Source organism: Maylandia zebra, linkage group LG20 (assembly GCF_041146795.1).
Source record: "Maylandia zebra isolate NMK-2024a linkage group LG20, Mzebra_GT3a, whole genome shotgun sequence".
Classification (NCBI taxonomy): Eukaryota; Metazoa; Chordata; class Actinopteri; order Cichliformes; family Cichlidae; genus Maylandia; species Maylandia zebra.
The window spans coordinates 20,685,007-20,705,403 of NC_135186.1; the positions used below are offsets into that span (position 1 = coordinate 20,685,007).

At 42.2% G+C, this 20,397-nt stretch overlaps 1 protein-coding gene across 3 annotated transcripts in view; it reads left to right on the forward strand.

Annotated features, from left to right (window-relative positions):
- Positions 1 to 19,328, forward strand: part of dennd2da (DENN/MADD domain containing 2Da) — a 33,543-nt gene extending 14,215 nt beyond the window's left edge. For 2 of the 3 annotated variants that reach the window (XM_004545929.5, XM_004545930.5), the window contains exons 5-17: positions 5,641 to 5,688; positions 5,999 to 6,091; positions 8,567 to 8,742; positions 10,276 to 10,388; positions 10,498 to 10,567; positions 10,651 to 10,728; positions 13,175 to 13,315; positions 14,928 to 15,076; positions 15,938 to 16,109; positions 16,218 to 16,268; positions 16,360 to 16,441; positions 16,523 to 16,768; positions 18,531 to 19,328. In XM_004545929.5, coding sequence (XP_004545986.1) covers positions 5,641 to 5,688; positions 5,999 to 6,091; positions 8,567 to 8,742; positions 10,276 to 10,388; positions 10,498 to 10,567; positions 10,651 to 10,728; positions 13,175 to 13,315; positions 14,928 to 15,076; positions 15,938 to 16,109; positions 16,218 to 16,268; positions 16,360 to 16,441; positions 16,523 to 16,768; positions 18,531 to 18,598 — 1,487 coding nt within the window. In that variant the 3' untranslated portion in view covers positions 18,599 to 19,328. Of the gene's footprint in view, positions 1 to 2,005; positions 2,399 to 5,640; positions 5,689 to 5,998; positions 6,092 to 8,566; positions 8,743 to 10,275; positions 10,389 to 10,497; positions 10,568 to 10,650; positions 10,729 to 13,174; positions 13,316 to 14,927; positions 15,077 to 15,937; positions 16,110 to 16,217; positions 16,269 to 16,359; positions 16,442 to 16,522; positions 16,769 to 18,530 lie in introns of those variants that run through there. The other variant, XM_004545931.6, reaches the window with a different exon arrangement.
- Positions 19,329 to 20,397: the final 1,069 nt, after the last annotated feature.

A 20,397-nucleotide genomic window follows, 5' to 3' on the forward strand; every position in this document is an offset into this window, starting at 1 on the left:
GCCCGCGGGCTCTGCCGGCAGCCAGCTGTGCCAGAGAGGACCGAGCTTCAGGCCCAGAGGCCAGAGGCCTGACGGCATCCCACCCCCCGGAAGGAGCCCAGCTGGGCCACAGGCGCCCGGCCCCACCAATCGGCCACCAGGAGTGAGCCGATACATACATGAGCGCCCAGCCCCAGACGACAAGGACCACCAACACACCAACGTCTGAGGGCATCAGCCACCGGCAGGGAGTGTGGTGAGGGGAGATAGGCCTCCGTACTTTAGAGGGCCTGAGATGTACCCAGAGAGGTTGAGTCTAAGACCCAACCTGACATATAGACACAGACGAACAGGCACACGCGGACACAGACGTGCATTCTCACCCCATATGCACAACCAAATACTCGGCACTCACCCAACGTGTAGACAGACACAAATAGACACTGCACAGACAGTCGCACTCCCCAAACATACTCTATATCCCAGGTCCAGGTACCCCCGCCCTCAGAGGGGCAAGCCGCACCTAGACCCAGGAGATGTAACCCTTCTCTCTGGGGTGGAGGCAAGCGAACCACCTCCTTATCTGCAGTAGCAGGGAGGCCCCGCATCCCAGACCCCAGTCTGACGGCCAGCACCTCCTCCCAGCCCCCCAGCCCTGACGGTTAACAGAACCGGGGTGAGTGAAGACCTCAAACCTCCCTACGCCCGCTCATATGTAGTGTTGATGTGTGCTGTTCTAAAGTGCATTTAAAACTCAGGAGAGCATGGTTCCTGCTTCCTCTCAGAGAGCAGCACAGCTCTTCCCGAAAACCCTTAGTGTCTAAATGCATTTAAAATTGAGGGTAGGGCACCAGCGCCAGAGGTGGGTTGGAGTACACCGACCATCCTCTGGATGCTGTAAAACGTGTCCACCCCCAAGGCCCTATATGTACAGTATGTGTTACGTGAGAGTGAGTAATGTGGATGTCTAGGTTGCAGAATAAAATTAAAATACAGTTACTCATATTTTGTATTTTAAATACGTAACGGCGGTACATGTATTCCGTTACTCCCCAACACTGCAGGTAATTGAGTAAAACATGTCCTAAAGTTTCTCATTTGTTGATGTACATTATATCCAGCTTTAACTCGTCCCAGGAGCCTGTAACATAATTTATCCTTATGCCTACAGTAATATTAAATATAACGAAGCGTACTAATGTTTATATTTTACGGTTGCATCGTTATTACACGGACTATACACAATCCTTCAGACAAATACGATAGTTCATACACGACATATTGGCATGAAGCTCAATGATTACAGTCAGAAGATAACATTCCCTGTGATTAAAACATTTATATTTTGTGTTTCACAACATCCCAGTTTTCCCACTTGTGTCAAGCCAGCCTTGACTTTGAAAAGGCTTTTATTTTGGAAAGCAAAATCAGAATGACTTGAAATTGACATGGTAACATCGTGAGGTTGTATCCTGTTGATTTAAAGTGAAATTATTCTGTGGAAACAGAAAATTTCCTTTTTAGAGCATTCTGAAATCACTGAAAGTTAGGTAAGTTATGGGCATTTTCAACAGGCCATTATTTTGGAAGGCAAAATCAGAATGACTTGAAATTGACATAGTACCATGGTGTGGTTGTACACTTTTGATCTAAAATGGATTCATCCTGTGGAAAGAGCAATTTTCAGTTTTAGAGCGTTCTGAATTCTTTAAAAGAGTAGGTCGTATTTAATTGTACCTGACCTGATCACTAATTCCCGTAGGCGCCCTCACTAACAAACAGTATTTCTCAGAGGTGTCATCCAGTCTCATCATGTCTCTGACAGAAAACCAATTAAGGAGGCCTGACTGTGCTTTGTGAGTTTGAGTTGGAGTTGAGTTGGCACGCTGCTGTTTCAAGTCACCGCCTGCTTGCTGCATACAGCTGGAAGAGCTAACCGCTTCCGTCGAAAAATAACTAAATGAAGCAATGTTTGAGGGCTCTAGTGCTGCGTTCAAGAATATCGGGTTTGTTGCGACAACATGACTCCAACATCCGCTCATTAACTTTCTTCTACTTATTTTATGGTATTTTTGTTGGCTTTTTATTCTTGGCTCGGTAGTTTCTAGAAGCAAATCAGGTCCTCAAGAGTGGGACGATAAAACCGCGAAGAACCGAACGAAACACGCAACACTTCGTTTGTCCCACATAACGCGAACGCAGCACCTACAGCGGTAACCTACTTCAGCGTACACAGTAGTTGAGCGCGAGGTTAAAATGCTATGTGTGTAGCATGCAGCGGGATGACGATGGTAAAATACTGCCGTGCTGTTACTGAGTGTGCTGATAGGAACCCCCGACAGTAGAGCGGCAGCAATGAGTGAGACTGTGAAGAAGAGACGGAAAGGAGTCCGACTGACGAACCCCAAAAACAGATGGAGTGAGTACTGGATATTAGAGAAGTCTTACCGCTGGATAACCCGAGTCCACCTAAGTTATTATCATGATGTTACTGAGCGGTGTAGTTTCTCGACAAACACGGTACCTGCCGAAACTTGCTGAAGTAACTTATCTCGAACAGGTTGCGCCCATGTGTGTATCGGTGTTTTTCCACTTCATTGTAGGGAAACCTCTGCTGTTCATTTACAGCTGACATAAAGTGCAGCGTGGAGGTTACGACCTAAATACTTGACCTCTGTGATGTGTTTACAGTCCGTGACATGAAACTTGTTGAGCTTGTCGTGATGCTGTGTTCATGGTATGAGCCTAAAATGTTGTTTGGGGCTGTGTCAGGTGCACATATGATCATTTAGCTTGTGGTCAGCTTGAACTGTGATGGTCTGTAAGCTTGCCCTCACATCTGTTTTAGTTCATCTACTGTGCGCATGTTGTGGATGTTGCTGTAGATTGCCTTGTAGCCTCAGGAGGTGAAATGACAGCCAGTTTGAAAGGCTGCTTTTAGCTGCATTAGCTGCTGGAAGAACACCTTTTCAGCGCAGGCTTAGGTGGAAAACACATGGTGCTTATGAAGGGAAACAGTCTATATCATGGATAAAACTTTCCATTGGGTAAACAGATAAATTGGCAGATTTGTGATATAAAGGCTGCAGGAATGAACAAGAACATGGAAACAGGATATCAGGCCGCTTTAGTTAGTCTTGCTTTAATCACCTCCTTTGACTTGACAGCATCTTGTTATAACATGTTTAAGACCCTGTGGGCCCGAGGGAGGGCTGTTTTTTTTTTTTTTTTTTTTTTTTTTTTTTTTTTTTTTACACCCACATCACATCAGAGCTGAAAAGAAGTAGCTCAAAAACGCAGCAGTGTGTAGGGTCAAGAAAGAGTCAAACTGACACTAAAACACAACCTGAGACGTGTTTTTGTCCCGCGGGCTCATTCAGCACAGTTCTGCAAGTTACTGAGTAGGAAGGCACTGCCACTGGTGTTTACACAGGACAACAGATTGTAAATGCCAAAGTTGTGTACTGCAGACTCAGTAAACATTGTCAGGGACTTGGCCAGACTGAAGTGAAACCTGGACTGTGTCCTGCAGCTGCTTATTTAATCTGCTCTGGCTGCAATTTGTCTGTGTGTGGAGTGTGGTCGCTCAACATGTACATGCAGCAAAGAGTGGAGTGACAACCACAAACGAGTTAGCTCAAAATGATTTAGAAGAGCTGTGGTGTTCAAAGTGAACTTTGGTTTAACAGAGTTCAGCTCAGACGGATCGATTGAATCTAACCTAGAAACTGTCTTTGGTTTGTTTTTGTTTGTTTCTGTTTTTCCACCAACCACACAGTCAGCGTATACTTTAGCCTCCTGATATGATGTGATATGTTTTCAAAATGATTATTTAATTGCATTATGTGTATATCTATCGATCTATCGCTTCCACAGTTCATGGTGACTTGTGCAATTGGCTTAAAGTTGGCATGTAATAATAATAATAATAATAATAATAATAATAATAATAATAATAATAAGCGTGTGTGAGAGACTGGGAATTATAATGGATGTATTCATTTTAACTTTACTTTTACTTTTTTGCTTAAGATAGAAACTAGTTACTTCCTGAAGTCTTGAGTTCAGCTGGCAACTTGACTCTTGAAGCACCTGCTCCCTGCTGAGAGCCCCCCCTCTTTATGTGACTTAGTGTTTTTGACTGACAGAAATGGTTCAGGGCTTGAACACTCTGATTGGCTGGGGGTTTCAGTTGGTAGTTTACACGATCGCCTTGTGCATGTGAGTTTTTTCCAGATACTATTCTAATTGTTGGCTGTGGATGTGAGGTAGATAAACTTGGATAACTTTAAGTTTCCGGGACAAAACTCAGTTTCATTGTATGGTCAAACAGTGGTTTGAAGTACTGTGAGTGGTTAGTGTGATTAGAAAAGAGCCAAATTCACTCTGTTTATCTGAGCTCAGGGACCCTTCAGTGAACACCATCTATTTAGAGGAAGTGATACTTTCATGGTTTCATAGGTGAGCCAGTAGACAGTCTGTCTACTTTTCTATTTTTTGACCAGCTGGCAGGTTCACATCTCGATCACTCGTCGTCGTATGGCTGCTGTGCTGGTCTCCCAAGGCAAGTGACCCTGCTGCAGCCAGGGCTTCTCTTTTTGGCCTTTGTCTTTAGTCTGCCAGTTGTGCATGGAAACAGGGTTGTATCTAGCCTGCTATGTTTGGGTTAGCAGCTTAAAAACACTAGATGGGAGCTTAGGAGCGACAAAGACTGGTGTTTAGAGCCGCTGACTACAAACCCACTGGGAACTAATTTAAGTCTTTGTTCGGATGCTGATGTCTCTGACTTACTTTAACTGTCTTCCATGCAATGATTATTTGTGTTTTAGACACAAAGATTTACTTATTTTATGGTAACTGCTTACTTGGTGATGGATCTATTTAATATAGAAAGAAAACCCCACAGAAATAACACTGGTATAGTTGACTTTCACTTTTATTTGGCTGTGGATGTGAGATAGATAAGCTTCCAAAGTTTGTAGGACAAAATGTTGTTTAACTATATATTTAAATGTATTTTGTTGTCCGAAGCACTTCTTTCCCTGCCTTTGATTGCCTCTTTAATACTTTTTGATTTTGAAACAAACTGATAAACTTGAGCTTTGTCTTTGTTTGTCTTGGTGATAGAAACCAGCCTATCACCAAGTTCTTAAGTGATGTACAGTTTAAATGGTATTTAACACATTGTTGTTGATGCTGTCTATTTACCAAAAAGGCTTGCTCTCCAGTGTTTTTGATTCTGAGATGATGTGAAGCACAAGTTGGGGGAAATTCCTTCCTCAGAGTGTAAAACAAACAGATGATTCAGCAGACTGTCAGCGCTGCAGTATAAACACGGGATTAATAAAGAGGACCTATGTAGCAAAAGCTTTGTTGCTAGGTAACAGAAACATGTTAGGGGCTGTTGTCTCAGTACATCGTAGCTGCTAATCATAAAGCTACGCTTGTTATTTACACAGGGCGACTTAAGGCGTGGGGTCTAAAGGGCTCAATTCCAGCTCATTGGTTTCTAACGTCTCACTGTTGTAGTGCACTGCATTCTTATACTTTAATTAATACAATCCAAATACCTGTAGCTGTCATTTTTTTGTGTACGTGCACAGAACATAGACAGAAGCTGACTCGGACATCTTCATTCACGTATTCTGTTGTGTTGTTTAGGTGAACAACCCATGGGTAACATCATCACGGATGTTTCTGAGAAGCATGGTAAGTGCAGATCATCTTTCCTTTGGGTACTCAAGTAATGGTTTCATAACTGAAAGTCAGTCTTAAAGAATGCTCAACTAAAACAACTGCCTTGTGAGTTTTATAGTCTACTCATAGGACATGTTAGTCACAGTTTCACATTTATTTCAGGCATAATGGTGTTAATGGACTTAACCTGAACAGAAATCTGATAAGCTAGAGTGCTGGAAAAGAGGACAGAGATTTATGAGGCTTTAAACGAGCAGAGGAGGTATGGGGAAGTGAGCACCGACGTATGTTTTCAGTACTGAGCAGCTGCTGGTTTCTCCAGGTGCCATTCCATCAGGCGAAGATGACGGACGACAAGGGCCCTTCAAGAGGTTTAGTGCCATCTGGTCCTCCTTCCGCAAAGGCAAAAGGGACAGTGAGTATTATCCTGTTGAAAACTGATTTTTGAAGGTGCCGCTGGACATTTGGACACGTCGTGATTAGATGTCAACACAGTTTCCAAATGTGTGACTGTAGTCGTGGTTGACCTCACGTGCACCGCTGAGCTGATGTGAGCAGTGTTCTGTTGCAGATGCTAGGTCTTTTTTGGCCAGCGTTAAATCTCGTTTCCTCTCGCGCATTTGTTGTGACAACACAGGAAGTACTGGTTAAATAACCCAGTGCATCAAGGGCAGAGATTTTAATATTGTGCAGTACAGTCTCCACCAGACATCAGGGCAGTGAAATGTTTCTATATTTATTATAATATTTAAGTATAATTGAATAATTAATAATAGAATGATTATAATTTTAAAGCCATTATTAATTGTACATACAAGGCTATTGTTTAAAAATGAGACATTTAAAGGTTTTCAGCATCAGAGCAGCTGTTTTATGTTTGAGCCTGAACACTGTCATTACAGCCAGGTGGTTCAACCTCTGGCTCCCTCAGTCTGCAGCCAGAGACTGAATCCAGTTTTGAAGGTTGTTTCCTGATGTGTTCAGTATGTGTAAATCTTAGATAGAAAGCACTTAAGTGTTGTATGAATGGGTGAATGTAGCGTGTTGTTTAAAGTGCTTGGAGTGCTGAAGCAGAGTAGAAAAGCACTACATAAGAACCAAAGAACCAGTCCATTTAGCATTTCCCTTTTTTGAACAGCAGTGGAGACACTACTCACAAATGCATGCAGAGGTGCCCTGCTGGCGCCATTCCCGCTGTCGGCACTGGGCCGCCACATTATGCTGACAGATCGGTCTCCAAATGAGTCGTCACACCCCCACGATCAGGCAGCAGGTCCCTCTTTTCCACGCTGGCCTTCTGGGGCCTCTCTCCCCCCAGTGCTCACCTAGCTTCCTTTTAATAGGTCTTTTAAACAGCTGATAGGCCACATCTGGACACACCCATGCCTCAGCAGGTGATCACTATCAGCTAATTGTCCCATACCCAGCAGGTCCACAGTGGAACATCATAAAATCATGCAAATAAAAACTACACTCAGAAGTAAACACTAAAATCAGGTCCAATATAAAAGATAGATACAAATTTCCACTGTGTGACATACCCCAGCTGGGATAAGCTCCGGTGCCCCCTGTGAACCTGAAAAGGATAAGCTGAAGCGAATGGATGGATGGACTAAAAGTAGTTGCAAAGTGAGGATGTGAATAAAATGTTATAGAAAGGAGCTTCTATTTTTTCCAATGTAAGTTTGAGAAGATGGAAACAGTGACAATGATTAAAAATGAATTAAATTAAATTTGATTTATATGGCGCCAGATCACAACAACAGACGCCTCGAAGTGCTTAAGTCCAGTTCAGCTACCAGCCAGTAGAATACAATACATTTATTGTCATTGCATGTGTTGCATACAACAGAATCACAATGTCTAAAAAATCTATACTGATGGAGAGAGTTGTTTTTGGTGTCACAGGGTGATGGGCAGAGTTCAGTTTAGTGATGGCTGTTGGATAAAAACTGTTCCTCATGAACCTGGCAGTTCGTGGATTTGCTAAGCTATACTGTTTGTCAGAGGGGAGCTGGGTGAAAAGATTGTGACAGTGTGATATCCTTCACAATGCTCAATCTCTGCTACTTCAAAGCAATGATGATTTAGGGAGAAGTTGTTATGGGAGCACCCCTCAGACTGTGCACCTCACCTTATTCCTATTTGAGATGAGTACCACCAGTGGGGTGTGGGGCACAAGTCTTGCCATCTGTGGACTGTCACTGAGAAAATCCAGTATCCACTGATATAACTGACTGCTGAAGACAAGGTCAAGCATTTTACTTATCAACTACTTCTGGTAGATAGAAAAGTCACTTTAGACTTTTAGACCAGACTGACCAACTGTGCACAACCTAGATTAACTACAAGAAAGCTTATGACTCTGTGTCACAAACATAAAGCCTGGAATGACTAGAACTATACATGATCTAAGAGCTTTCATCAGACTGGGATGGGGCGAACAACACTACAGGCCAACTTCAATAGCACAACTCTGCATGAAGTGCAGGATTTAGTAAGGAGGAGCTGCTCTGTCCCCACTGCTTTTCTGTACAGGCCTGAACCCCTCAGTCAGGTCAGTCCAGACACTTTTTTTTCCAAGCTCTTTAGACTGTAGTTCTAGACATTCCAGGTACCATGTGTGAGGCATCAAGTCATAGGTTGAATAGGGTCGTCAGTCTACTCTTATAGTCTCAAGGAACTGCTCTGTCTAACAGTAGCTGGTGTTTCGCATTTCTCTCTCTTATATCTCTCATTAGTGTGTTTGTGTGTATCATATATGGTCTTTAATGTTGTAACTTCTCCAATTTCTAACTGGTGTGTTGTATTCATACAAATAAGAACTATTGGGAAATGCATGATCAAGCACACTAAATGTGTTTGTGTTTTCTTTTTTATCTTCACATAGGAGTCAAAGAGCCTGAGCTTACAGAGCCACCTGGTCTGGAGGCAGCAGAGAACACAACCAGGCAGCACCGCTATGCCAGTGGTCAGTACTTCTTTGAGTATCTGGTGGTGGTCAGCCTCAAGAAGGCCAAGGACAGCAATACCTACGAACCTCAGATTACCTACCAGTTTCCCAAGGTCAGTATGATCGTGAAGGCCAAATATGCTTGTCCACCACTATGTCTGGTTGGTTAGCCACCACCATTTTGTCCGTCTGTATCTGGAAGTCCCACAGGATCTTAGCTCAGTCATTCTCCACCACCCTTGGGGGCGTCTCCCATTTTGACATCGGGACTTCCAGGTTATACTCGACACAGATGTTCCTGTACACTATGCCGGCCACTTGGTTATGGCGTTCCATGTATGCCCTGCCTGCTAGCATCTTGCAACCTGCTGTTATGTGCTGGATTGTCTCAGGGGCATCTTTACACAGCCTGCACCTGGGGTCTTGCCTGGTGTGATAGACCCCAGCCTCTATGGATCTTGTACTCAGAGCCTGTTCCTGTGCTGCCATGATTAGTGCCTCTGTGCTGTCTTTCAGTCCAGCTTTGTCCAGCCACTGGTAGGATTTCTGAATATCAGCCACTTCCTCTATCTGCCGCTGGTGCATACCGTGCAGGGGCCTGTCCTTCCACGATGGTTCCTCCTCTTCCTCCTCTTTCTTGGGTTTCTGCTGCCTGAGGTATTCACTGAGCATGCGGTCAGTTGGGGCCATCTTACTGATGTACTTGTGGATGTTTGTTGTCTCATCCTGGACTGTGGTGCTGACACTCACAGTCCCCGGCCTCCGAATGACATTCTAATGTCATTGCTGTGTATATTTTGAAGATACTCAGAAAGGATTTGAGAGAAGGGACAGCACTGCCTCTAACATCATGCGGCAAAACTAACTGCACTCCATGAACATCTGACAGCCCAAATGAGCATGAACCCACTGTCTAACTGAAAGCCCGGACAGTCCTGATCCCCACAGAGGGGTCCCGTCTTTTCCAACTACCGGCTAAAATCTGTCTCAGCACAACATGGAAGCTAACATCAGCCATTATAGCAGATAAGATGAACAGGTATATGGAATGGCAATACATGAGAAGGACCCAGAAAAGAATTGGCACCAACACCAGAGGGGCAAAACTATCCACTGGTAGATAGAGCAGTCATTCAAAATATATTTGTCTCTCACTGGAGTTATTTTGGATTTGGTTAAGGAGAGCACCAAAGCAGGGTTCTGACAGTGGATCCATGGATTTCATTCTGATACCTAATAGTAGTCAGGGGTGGCGCTGCCTAGCCTCTGGCGGTCTGTGTGTCCCTCCATGAATATGCGTGCCAGACCATCACTTGGTCATTTTACTGGCAGCATAATATTCTCTCTGACATGTTAACAGTGCTGACACTGACCCTGGCTAAATGCAAAACTAGTGAAAAAAAACTATGTCTGTTCTGGGAATTGTTGCATTAATTTAATGAACACCAAAGCAGCTGAAACGACCTGCTCTGCTACTTAACTGTCCAAATCTATATCAGAGAGGTTCAGTTAACGTAATGATATACTCTGATTAAAAAGTATTCCTTTAATTTTGTTTTGTACAATTGTACAGTTATAATCAGTTGTACATATGATGTATGTATCTATTTGGAAACAGTGATTTAAACTTTTATATTTACTTGCAGAGAGATGGAATGGCGAGATCTCAGAAGGAGGAGGAGGAGAAGACTTTAAAGGCAATCACACTTTTTTGTTTCCCAGAAGGCATCAACTGGGCTCCTTTGACAGAGTACCACAGGTAATGCATGTCAATCAGGTGGTCTTTAACCTTTGAGCAGTATTCAGGGTTCTGTTCTGTGTAAACCAGCCTACAGCCCCTGTTTTCAGTTGTTGTTGTCCATTTTCAGTGAGACCTTCTCCTTTGTTCTGACTGAGATCGATGGCAGCAGAAGAAATGGATACTGCAGGAGATTATTGGTCAGTGTTCAGAAGCTGTCCTTTGCAGAGTGTCCTCATTTGGAAACTGCTGTTTGATATTTGTTTCACTCTCTGATCCACAGCCAGGAGGGAGAGGAGCGCGACCACCTGAGGCTTACTGCATCATTAGTACACTGGCTTGTTTTGGGCTCTTCTCCAAGGTGAGTTCAGCACAACAGCTCTGGAAGAAAAATTGGCTGAATTTTAGGAAACTTGTTGCAGAGGTTGTGCGTAGTCAGATTACTTTGGTAGCAGTTAATAGTACTTGGTTTAGTTGGCACCAAGCCCTGTAAGCAGGTTAAACACACCCAGGGCATCATCCTAACATCCGCAGTCAGAATACACGGTCACACAATGCTGGTTATCATTATGGATTTCCCTGTGTATTCACATGAAAGGGGTAGTGTTGGGGTTGGGGTTTAGGGCCTTGAGGTGGCTGTTGTTGTGATTTGGTGCGATTATAAATTAAATTGGTCAAATTCAGTTCAATTCAATCACAGTTATGTGTACTTATGTGGCTACAACTGTAGCTGCCTCCACCAGTGTGTGAATGTGAGAGTGAATGAATAGTGGAATTGTAAAGCACTTTGAGTGCCTTGAAAAGTGCTATATAAATCCAATCCATTATTATTATTATTATTATTATTATTATTATTATTACTTTCAGTAAAGCAACTGCTTATATGAAGCAAGATAAAACTATACTGTTGGAAATACATGAGGAAGTTAAACCCATAGTCTGAAAGCAACATGCTTTGGTTAAAAAGGCCGGTGCTGTTTTAATAAATGTTAGCTATTTGAAGCCAAGAAAGAAAGCTGACTAATCAATATCACAACTCTGTATTTATACATATGTGTGAATCTGAAATTTTTCATTGAAACTGATTTTAAACAGTCGTTTTAGTTTGTATTCTTTGAGCTGCAGCTGCAGTAGAAATAAAAATCTAAAAGCAGCTTATTCAACATGCAAATGTGATATTAGGTCATCCACAAACAGATGTTTTATAATCACAGAACATCAGATGAGCTGATGTTCTGTGTTTTATTGCTTTATTGTCCTTTTATTATAGAACAATAGTTTGTAGCCAGCTGGAAAAAAATCAATAAAGTTGTGCTTAAGAATTTATATTTTTTTACAGATCACCTGGGAAACAACAAAATATTAAGAGACTATAAAGACTTTAGCCCCTCTTACTATCCTACTATATACTATATATTATACTACAGTACTGTCTTATAGGATTGCTGATACTAGTTTCCAGAGAAATTACTGGTCAGTAGTCAGTGATTTCATACCTGTTGACCTCTAATCTGGAACATAATCTGCTCCGCAATAGGTTATGGTTGCAGCATGAGTTACCATGGCGATATACCCGGTAGTGAGGAAGAAGAGAAACATGTTCGGTACAGAAAAACCCAGAATGAACCCTGAATTTGAAGATGAAATCCTGCTTCGTAATTATGGCATTCCTATAAAAGACAAAGGTTGGGATGAGATGGGATTTCATGTGTACCAGTATCAACACAGCGAGGATACAAGGTAGCAAGTTACAGTATCTTGGGAAGGTGTTGCTGATAAATCATCTAAACTGGAAAGTTAGCTTTGTTTTTACATTTCATTCTCCATCAACGACAGAAGATGCCAACAGTGTTAATGGGAAGTAGATGACAGACCTCGCCGACCGTACATACAATACACAAACTTCACATTGGGGAGACAGGTCAGGATAGGGCGCAAAAGGAAAAAACAACAAAATATGTAACACAAAAGGGCAGATCAGGAGAGAAAAAGAATGTCTGCTCATACTGATCCCCAAAGGAGTCGGCATGAGGAGAAGACAAAAACTCTAGCACATGAAAAACAGAAATATCACCGCACCATAAAAACACAAGACAAGCAACATGGGGGAGTATGCCAGTGTGCACAGCTGCATCTGGGACGCTGCAATCTCGCGATCGTGCCTCCGGCTGAGCCACTGTCCACATCGGATGGGGGGAGGGTAGCTGCATGAAAGATGATGGATATGTTGTTTTAGAACGAACAGACAGTTGTTCTTAGTGTCCATCACTGGTCTCCAGGTGTATCTCCCGTTTAAGAGCTGTGAGCTCCTCCCAGATCTTTTCCATCGTGTATCCTGCAGGGAATGTCCCTCCAGGACACTCAGGCTCTCCCGAACCCAGGCTTCTCGTCGAGAATAGAGTGTCAATTGCATTCAGGGACCAGTTGATCAAATCCATAGTTCTTCTTCTTTAGTTTTTAGAGAACAAGAGCGAGAATGAGAGGCTCTCTCGGGGTTAGAGTCAGACGAGACCAGACAAGGACATAGAGGCAGCAGCAGGGAAAATAAGGGAAGGAGGGGGTGAAAGACGCGTCCACCTCCTCCGAGAGCCAAAGCAGAAGTATGTCATATGTTCAAGTGTGAAGGTAGAAACTAAATGATTAACTAATTGTGTTACTGACTGTGAGGATTTGAGACAGCTTGTCCATAAAACGGAACAAATTGAAATTAGATATTTAAGTCAATAACAACACAAGTAAAATAAAATAATCTTGCTTTAGCATATGTCGTACTTTGAGTTTGTGACTATTCTCTCCCATGTGTGCAGATATTCGACGAGGTGGAGAAGCGCCGGCAGATCTCCATGGCCATGATCTATCCATTCATGCAGAAACTTAGAGAAGCTCAATTCCCAGCACCAGGGAACACAGTGGAGATTAAGAGCTTCATTCCTGAGTCGGGCACTGAGGTCAGAGTGAGCGCCTCTTTGATGTCTATAAAGAAAAGACTCTCATTTATCTCATCTTCTAACTCCATTAGTAAATTTAGACTCAGAATATCTCTTTTTGTTCAAAACACAGTACAACGATCCTTTAAAATGTGTGTAGCTCAGGTTGTCATGTCTGTGAGTTTGTTATCTGTGTTTTCTGGTTCATTTCAGTTCTTCATCTGTTTAAATCAGGGCTGAGGAACCTTTTTCATGTGAAGGGCCATTTAAATTTTTATATTGTTCTCCGAGGGCCATACTGTTACGGACACATAACTAGGGATGCAAAAAGGAAAAACCAAAAAAAGTCTGAGGTTTCAGCTTCTTGGCTATTAACTCACCAGAAAACTCGCGTGTAATATTCTCCTGGTCACTCTGTGGTCGTGTCACATAATGACGTACATCACGTGCTGTTTGACTCGTTTCCCACACCTGATGTAAACGGTTTTGATAATCTGGAAAGAAAGAAGTAAGCCTATGTGTTGACATTGGACTGTTTGTTTTCATGCCCTGTTAGAGCTTCTCTCTCAGCTTTGAGGTATATTCAGTGCAATGCTGTTGGAACAGCCTAAAGACATGTAAACTGTTCAGGACTGAATTCCGTAACTTCAACAGGTGTTACTTGTTAAACTTGGGACAAAGACAACAAATGTGACTAACGTAGCATTCGTTGTTATTAAAATTGGCAAAAGTTCAGACCTCACAAACATTTTAGTGATTTCATATAATGTCAGCGTCTTCAAATAATTTAACCACATACCTAGCATTCGTAGCATTATTAGTGCTGAGAAAAAAAACCTTCCTTTTTTCTTTTTGTAGCCAAAATGTGAATGTTGAGGTCAAGAAATGACAAGAGTTCACAGCTAAATTGATTGTAATGAGTGATCTGAAGTGCTTTTAATATAGCCACGTCATGTAAGCCCCCTGTGCACTGAAAATAAGTGTCAGTGTGGCAGTAAGCATTTAGAGACAAAGCAGCAGTAAACGATGTCTGGAAGCAAACTGCAGACAGCCTAAAATGATGCATGCTGGTAGGAACGCCCTCTGCAGTGATCAAGGAGATTTTTACAGTCGTCGAGTAGATGTCTCAATATCAACAACGAAACGGCACACATCAAAGAGCCGAAAAACCCACTAACCACACACTTCTATCTGTAAAATAATATATATGTTGAGCAGTTAAAGGTATTAAAACTACATTAGGCAGGTCACACAGAGCAGTAACCCAGGGACTATAAGAGATCCCTCAGGCTGGCATGTTTCTGAGGACTTGTCTGAACATGTTTTGCATTACCCAGCCTCTGTCTCAGAGCAGAAACCTGACACCCGTCATAGACCATGTTTCAACAGCTCACAGTCATCTCAGGTATTCACTGATGGTGGTCATTTTTTGTGACCAGACCTCAGGGTGGGGGACAACATGGTTCTCTGGCTTTGTAAAGACATTTTTATGGGCAGTTTTTTAAAGTGGAAGAAGAATAAATATAAAGAAACGGTGATATAGAAAGAGCTGAAAAGCAGAGCCCTGTCAGTTGAGTGATGACATGCTGGCACCACTGTTGACATATTTGTGACAGTGGTGACTTTCCACCAGATCATCAGTCTGACCCGGCCGCTGGATTCCTGGCTGGAACACGTCAACTTTGCCACGCTCTTTAGCTGCCTGACGGACCAGCAAGTGCTGCTGGTGTTTGCAGCGGCTGTCTTGGAGAGACGGATCATTTTCATCGCAGATGAACTTGGGTAGATCACATCGTCTATACACTCAGACACATACTTTAATCATACCAAGGTATACTTTTATGTCATTTACTGCACAGCGTAGCCCCGGTCGTACCACTCTATAAACAGGGGAAGTCAGTGTAAGGCCTGCAGCTGCAAAAACGACTGGATTAGAAAGATTTGTGGGTAATTTACCAACAGTGTAATAGTAGTAACAGTTCAGGATGTGCAGAAGAAGATCCTGGGCCATGTTATGTGAGACTAAAGTCAAAGGAATGAATTTTATAGTTTCTCCAAAATCTGAAACGACCGTAGTCCGAACATTTAGATATTAACCACAGACACAAAGATCTCTCTGGGTAATAGATTCTTGTTGACAAATGTTATGTTTGTGTTCACTACCGAATGCTCTTTGTAGATTTTATAATTAACTGATCTGTGCTCAGTTTGATTACACAACACGAAACACTGCCAACTGCTCAGTTTAGTGTCTCTGGTATCTATGCACCTCTGATGCACCACTTTACATCCCACTCTTACATTAGATTCTAGCATTGCTGTGTGAAAACACTGGGACTGGACAGAGCCAATCACAGCTTTAACCCATCCCTGACATCTTAGTTCTTGTTGCATCGGATACAAAATTTCAAATAATAATACATGTTTATTGTTTGAAAAGAAAACTCGTATAAATACATGAAGCAGTGTGTTTTTGTATCTACACCTTTCAGTCAGTATTACTGCTTAACATATTAAAACATTGAGTGAGGCGCAGCTACGTGTACTTAAGCTATAAAAGAAGAAGAGAAAAATTGTTTTTTAATCACAAACATGTGTTACCATCGCGATACCACCTCTGATGTCGACTCTGTCTGTCTGCAGCACATTGTCTCAGGTCATTCATGCAGTAGCAGCCCTGCTCTACCCTTTCACCTGGCAGCATACCTTCATCTCCATTGTTCCAGAAATCCTCATCGATGTAGTGATGGCACCTACCCCCTATCTACTGGGAGTCCAGAAGCGCCTGCTGGACCAAGTCACTGACCAGACTGATGTGAGTTAACATGGAGACCATAAAAACAACCAAAAAGATGGTGTTAATATTACGGTGTTAATATTGGCACTCTGTCCTTACTCTGGTCCTTTTTTGTGTATAACACAGCTGCTGGTGGTTGATTTGTCTGAGGATAAAAAGGACCCATTCATTGTTTCAGTAAGAGTTGTCAAATGATGAAAAACCTAAAATGTTAAAGTCCTTAGGTCAGGATTTGTAGCTAACAAAAGGGCTTCTGTCACAATTGCAGATTGGTGATGAAGGCACTATCCTGCCTCCAAAGCTCCAGGCTGAAATATTAGTGGCTCTAAGTACAAGACAAAATGCATCAGGTGGGTGAACAGCAGCACATGAACACATGTAGCACAGTGTTTCTTCAATCATTCTTAAATGCTTTCTGTCCTCTCCTTCAGTGGGGGAGGAGCTAAACCGAGTGGTTTCTGAAGCCTTCCTGCAATTCTTCGTGAAAACAGTTGGCCATTATGCCTCATATGTAAAATACGCACGAGCTGGAGAAGGTGGGGTGTTTGATAAGAGAAGCTTCTACAAGGCAATCGAGCCCAAGGTCACTCGACACTTTGTCAAGAAGTTCATTCAGACGCAGATGTTTGACTTGTTTATCCAGGAGGTGGAGCAGCAGCAGCCTGGACCACAGCAAGGTTAGTACTCAACTACAGCTCGTAAATAAAGGAAGTAATCCCAATCCCAGGGACTCACACTCTACACTTTTCACTGTGCATGTTTTGTTAAATATATGAGCTGTGATTGTATAATTTCAGTCTACAGTCTTTAATGCCCACTTATTCGTGCAGTTCTTTCAGTGTGTGAGACATGAACGACGTGCTCTCAGTATTTCTTTCGGGATACCCGGGAGACGACCTAAAACAGTGCCTGCATGACTTCAGGGTGCACCAGGGTGCACTCAGCCTTTGACCAAGTGACAATATCTGTCACTTGGTCAAAGGCTGAGCGTAGCAGCACAAGACTTCTCTAGTGGAACATTTAATCCCTTAGGCTTACTTCTTTTTTTCCAGATTATCACATTTGTGGTGCCCTTGTGGCTTCCTCCACTGCACACTGCTCTCTCACCAGTGTGTGAATGTGTGCGTGAATGGGTGGATGACTGGATATGTAAAGCGCTTTGGGGTCCTTAGGGACTAGTAAAGCGCTATATAAATACAGGCCATTTACCAGGCCATTTACTATAAAAGGGTAGAGAGTCATTAGTCCCATCGTAATCACCTGTCCCTCTGTCATCCCGGCACCGCCCGATGAGCTCACTGCAGCGGGTCAGAGACCACACCCCTGCCACAGCTACCTTTGACCCCACTGACTACATGGGCCTGGCTACCACAGGATATTCCAGGGTGCTAAGCCGGGTCAAGTCACTAATCCTGGCCTCCAGAGCTGCAAATAGGCTTCAACTTTTTGTTATTAGTAAATGAGGCCGAGGAGTAGCTAAACATCTGACACAATGAGCATAAAAGTGAGGGAGGGACACGTCTGCAAACACACAGTGTGTGTTTGCTGATGTTTGTTGAGCTTTTTGTGAAACTTTGCTTTGAAATTTAAAAAACCCCTGACTCTTTTCATGCTTGTTTCTCTTCAGTAGCACTAGCTTGATGCTGAACTACCACAAATGTAACATGGACACCTGAACTGTTCTGCCCAGTTTAACCCTGGAGTATAAATGATACAGTGATAACAAGGAAGTGATACAATACCCAAGTGAGAGCACCGCCACCAGAATCCAGTCAACAATTCAAGAACAAATGACAGGAGGAGAGGGAAAGGCCTGTGTGCTTCACTGAACCAGTCATTTGATTGGAATAGAGTAAGAGCCACATGAGGTTGGGTGCAACACCCACAACCATGTACACCAGTGTGTTAAAAGTCTGAGCAAAATAAAGGACGAAATGATGACATGATAGAGCGTCTCATTGTTAGATCCCACACTTGATGGTGACTTGCGCTATGGGCTTGAAGTTGGCCTCTAGTGTTGTACGCCACATCCCCACTGAGTTCCTGACATGTAGATATATAATCTGTGTGTGTGTGTACAGGATTGCTCTCTGATCATTAGGCTCCGTCACTCTCCTTCTGGTTAAGCATATAATTCATTTAAAGTTTGTAGCTCTTTATTTGAAATGGTGGAAAGTTAAAGTCTGTCTGATGCCCAAATATTCCAATCCAATCCAACTTTATTTATATAGCACTTTTAAAAACAACAAAGTTGACCAAAGTGCTTTCCAATAATAAAACAGAGAAATATTGTGCTATGAATACAAAGTCAAGTCTTTATTTAAGATTAGTCAAGCAAGTCCTCACATTTGTGACTTATGTTAAGTCATGCACTTGACTTCTTTGGTAATTGTGCTGCAGTAAAAGTCCAACCTGATTTGCATTTCCTTTGTCCTGCAGGAATATTTCACAAAAAGATCCTTGAATATCAAGAGAAGAAGAAAAAGGAGAAGACAAAGAAACACTAGCTGTCTGCATAGAAATATGGCTGTATAAAGGGGTATATAGATGTGAATATTGCACTGTGTTTTCTGTGTTGTGTAGTTTGGAGTATATTAATTATGTTCTCATGTGTGAATTACTGTATGTCTGTGTGACTGCTCCTCACAATGTGAAACACTGGCAGAATGCAGGACTTAAATTCTCTGTGGTGGTTTTTAGCCTTTCTGATAATCAGGAACTCATTTCAAATAAAGACGAGCTTTTTAAGTTCATGAACCTGCAGTTTGTTTTTAAGGCTACTGATAGAAGATGTATATTTGGGTGGAGCAGCAGTTTGTATCCAACACTGTGGCTGTCTCTGCATAATGTTCAAAGTAGACATGTACTCCCAACGCATGCACAGGAAAAAGAGTACATATGTCTTTATGCATAGTGTATATATGTCTGTTTTTAGGGATGTGCTGTTGGCGGGGACTGCTCTACCTGTTTGTAGTCAGATCCATTTGACCCAACCTTTATTTTATTTTTACAGAGACAGTCAGAAACCATCAGCCAGTGTTGTACAGAATAAATTATCAAATGATTAATAATTAGCTGCTTTGTGATTTTACATCTGTTTAGTAATGGCCTCTTCACAAAACACACAATGTCATTGTGAAGTGGATCTTTGATTTTTGTCAGTTTGGAGAAATTGCTTCCATTCCTTGTTAAGATATTACATTCATTACATTTATTAAATTAAAGTTTTCAGATTCACACAGACTCTCACTTTATTGTGCAGACTAACGCGGGCCAGTGGGTACACCGTATCCAAAAGTGGGGAAATCGATTTCCCCACTTTTCCATTGTATTCCAGCTGTGTTTGGAGTGCAGTGAATCCTGTTAATGGCTACTGATCATATCCATGGATGCTTCTATGTAGATTGTTCACTGTGCAGTGAAGCATCCATGAATGTTCAAATTATTTTGTGATTTTTTTTTTTTTTTTTTTTACATTTTTTGTTCAACATTTATTTTTCCACCTCAGTGTGTCTCCTGTCTCTCCTTCGTCCTTGTTTCATCTTTGCACTGCCACAAACGCACAAACACTGCAGTTATAATGCTAAACCTAGCTTAGCATTATAACTGCAGTGTTCACTTTGACTATGTGCCAACTCTCACCTCTTACCGCTCTCCTCCCTGCTCGCTCTCTGTCTTTGTAAAAGGTGAAACATCATTGACAGTAAAGTTTAGAACAGATTATAACTGAATATGGGCTCCTTGGCTAGTGCTGGAACTCGGGCTGTACCACACTAGCAGTTCTGAAAGCTAAAATTAGCTAATGATAGCTAGTGATCCAGCCGGTGTTAGGAATCATTTTAACTCTATTTAGTGTAGTGATGGGCTTTCCGGCTCTTTTTAGAGAACCGGCTCTTTCGGCTCGGCTCACTAAAAAGACAACTCTTTCGGCTCCGAACCAGCTCCAAAAACTCCAAAAAGCATGTACAAACTCCAAAACACATTTCTAGCGTTAACTGAACTTCCAAAACAGAGCTACCTAGATCACTTAAATTACACAATTGAAAGCATATGTGTATTGTTTGTGTATTTATACACAAGCACTCATATATATTCAAATAATTAAAAAAAAAAGTTCATTTACCTGTTACTACCACACTAGGTAACAAAAGCTCAACACTGCCCCTAGCATCTTTGAGCACTTCTGTTGTCCTTTGTACGTGTTTTGGTGTTTTTACGTGCTTTGTCTCTAGGGGCCACCGTAAATATACTTTTATTTATTCACTCCACATAAAATGTAATAAATAAATCATATAATACAAAAACA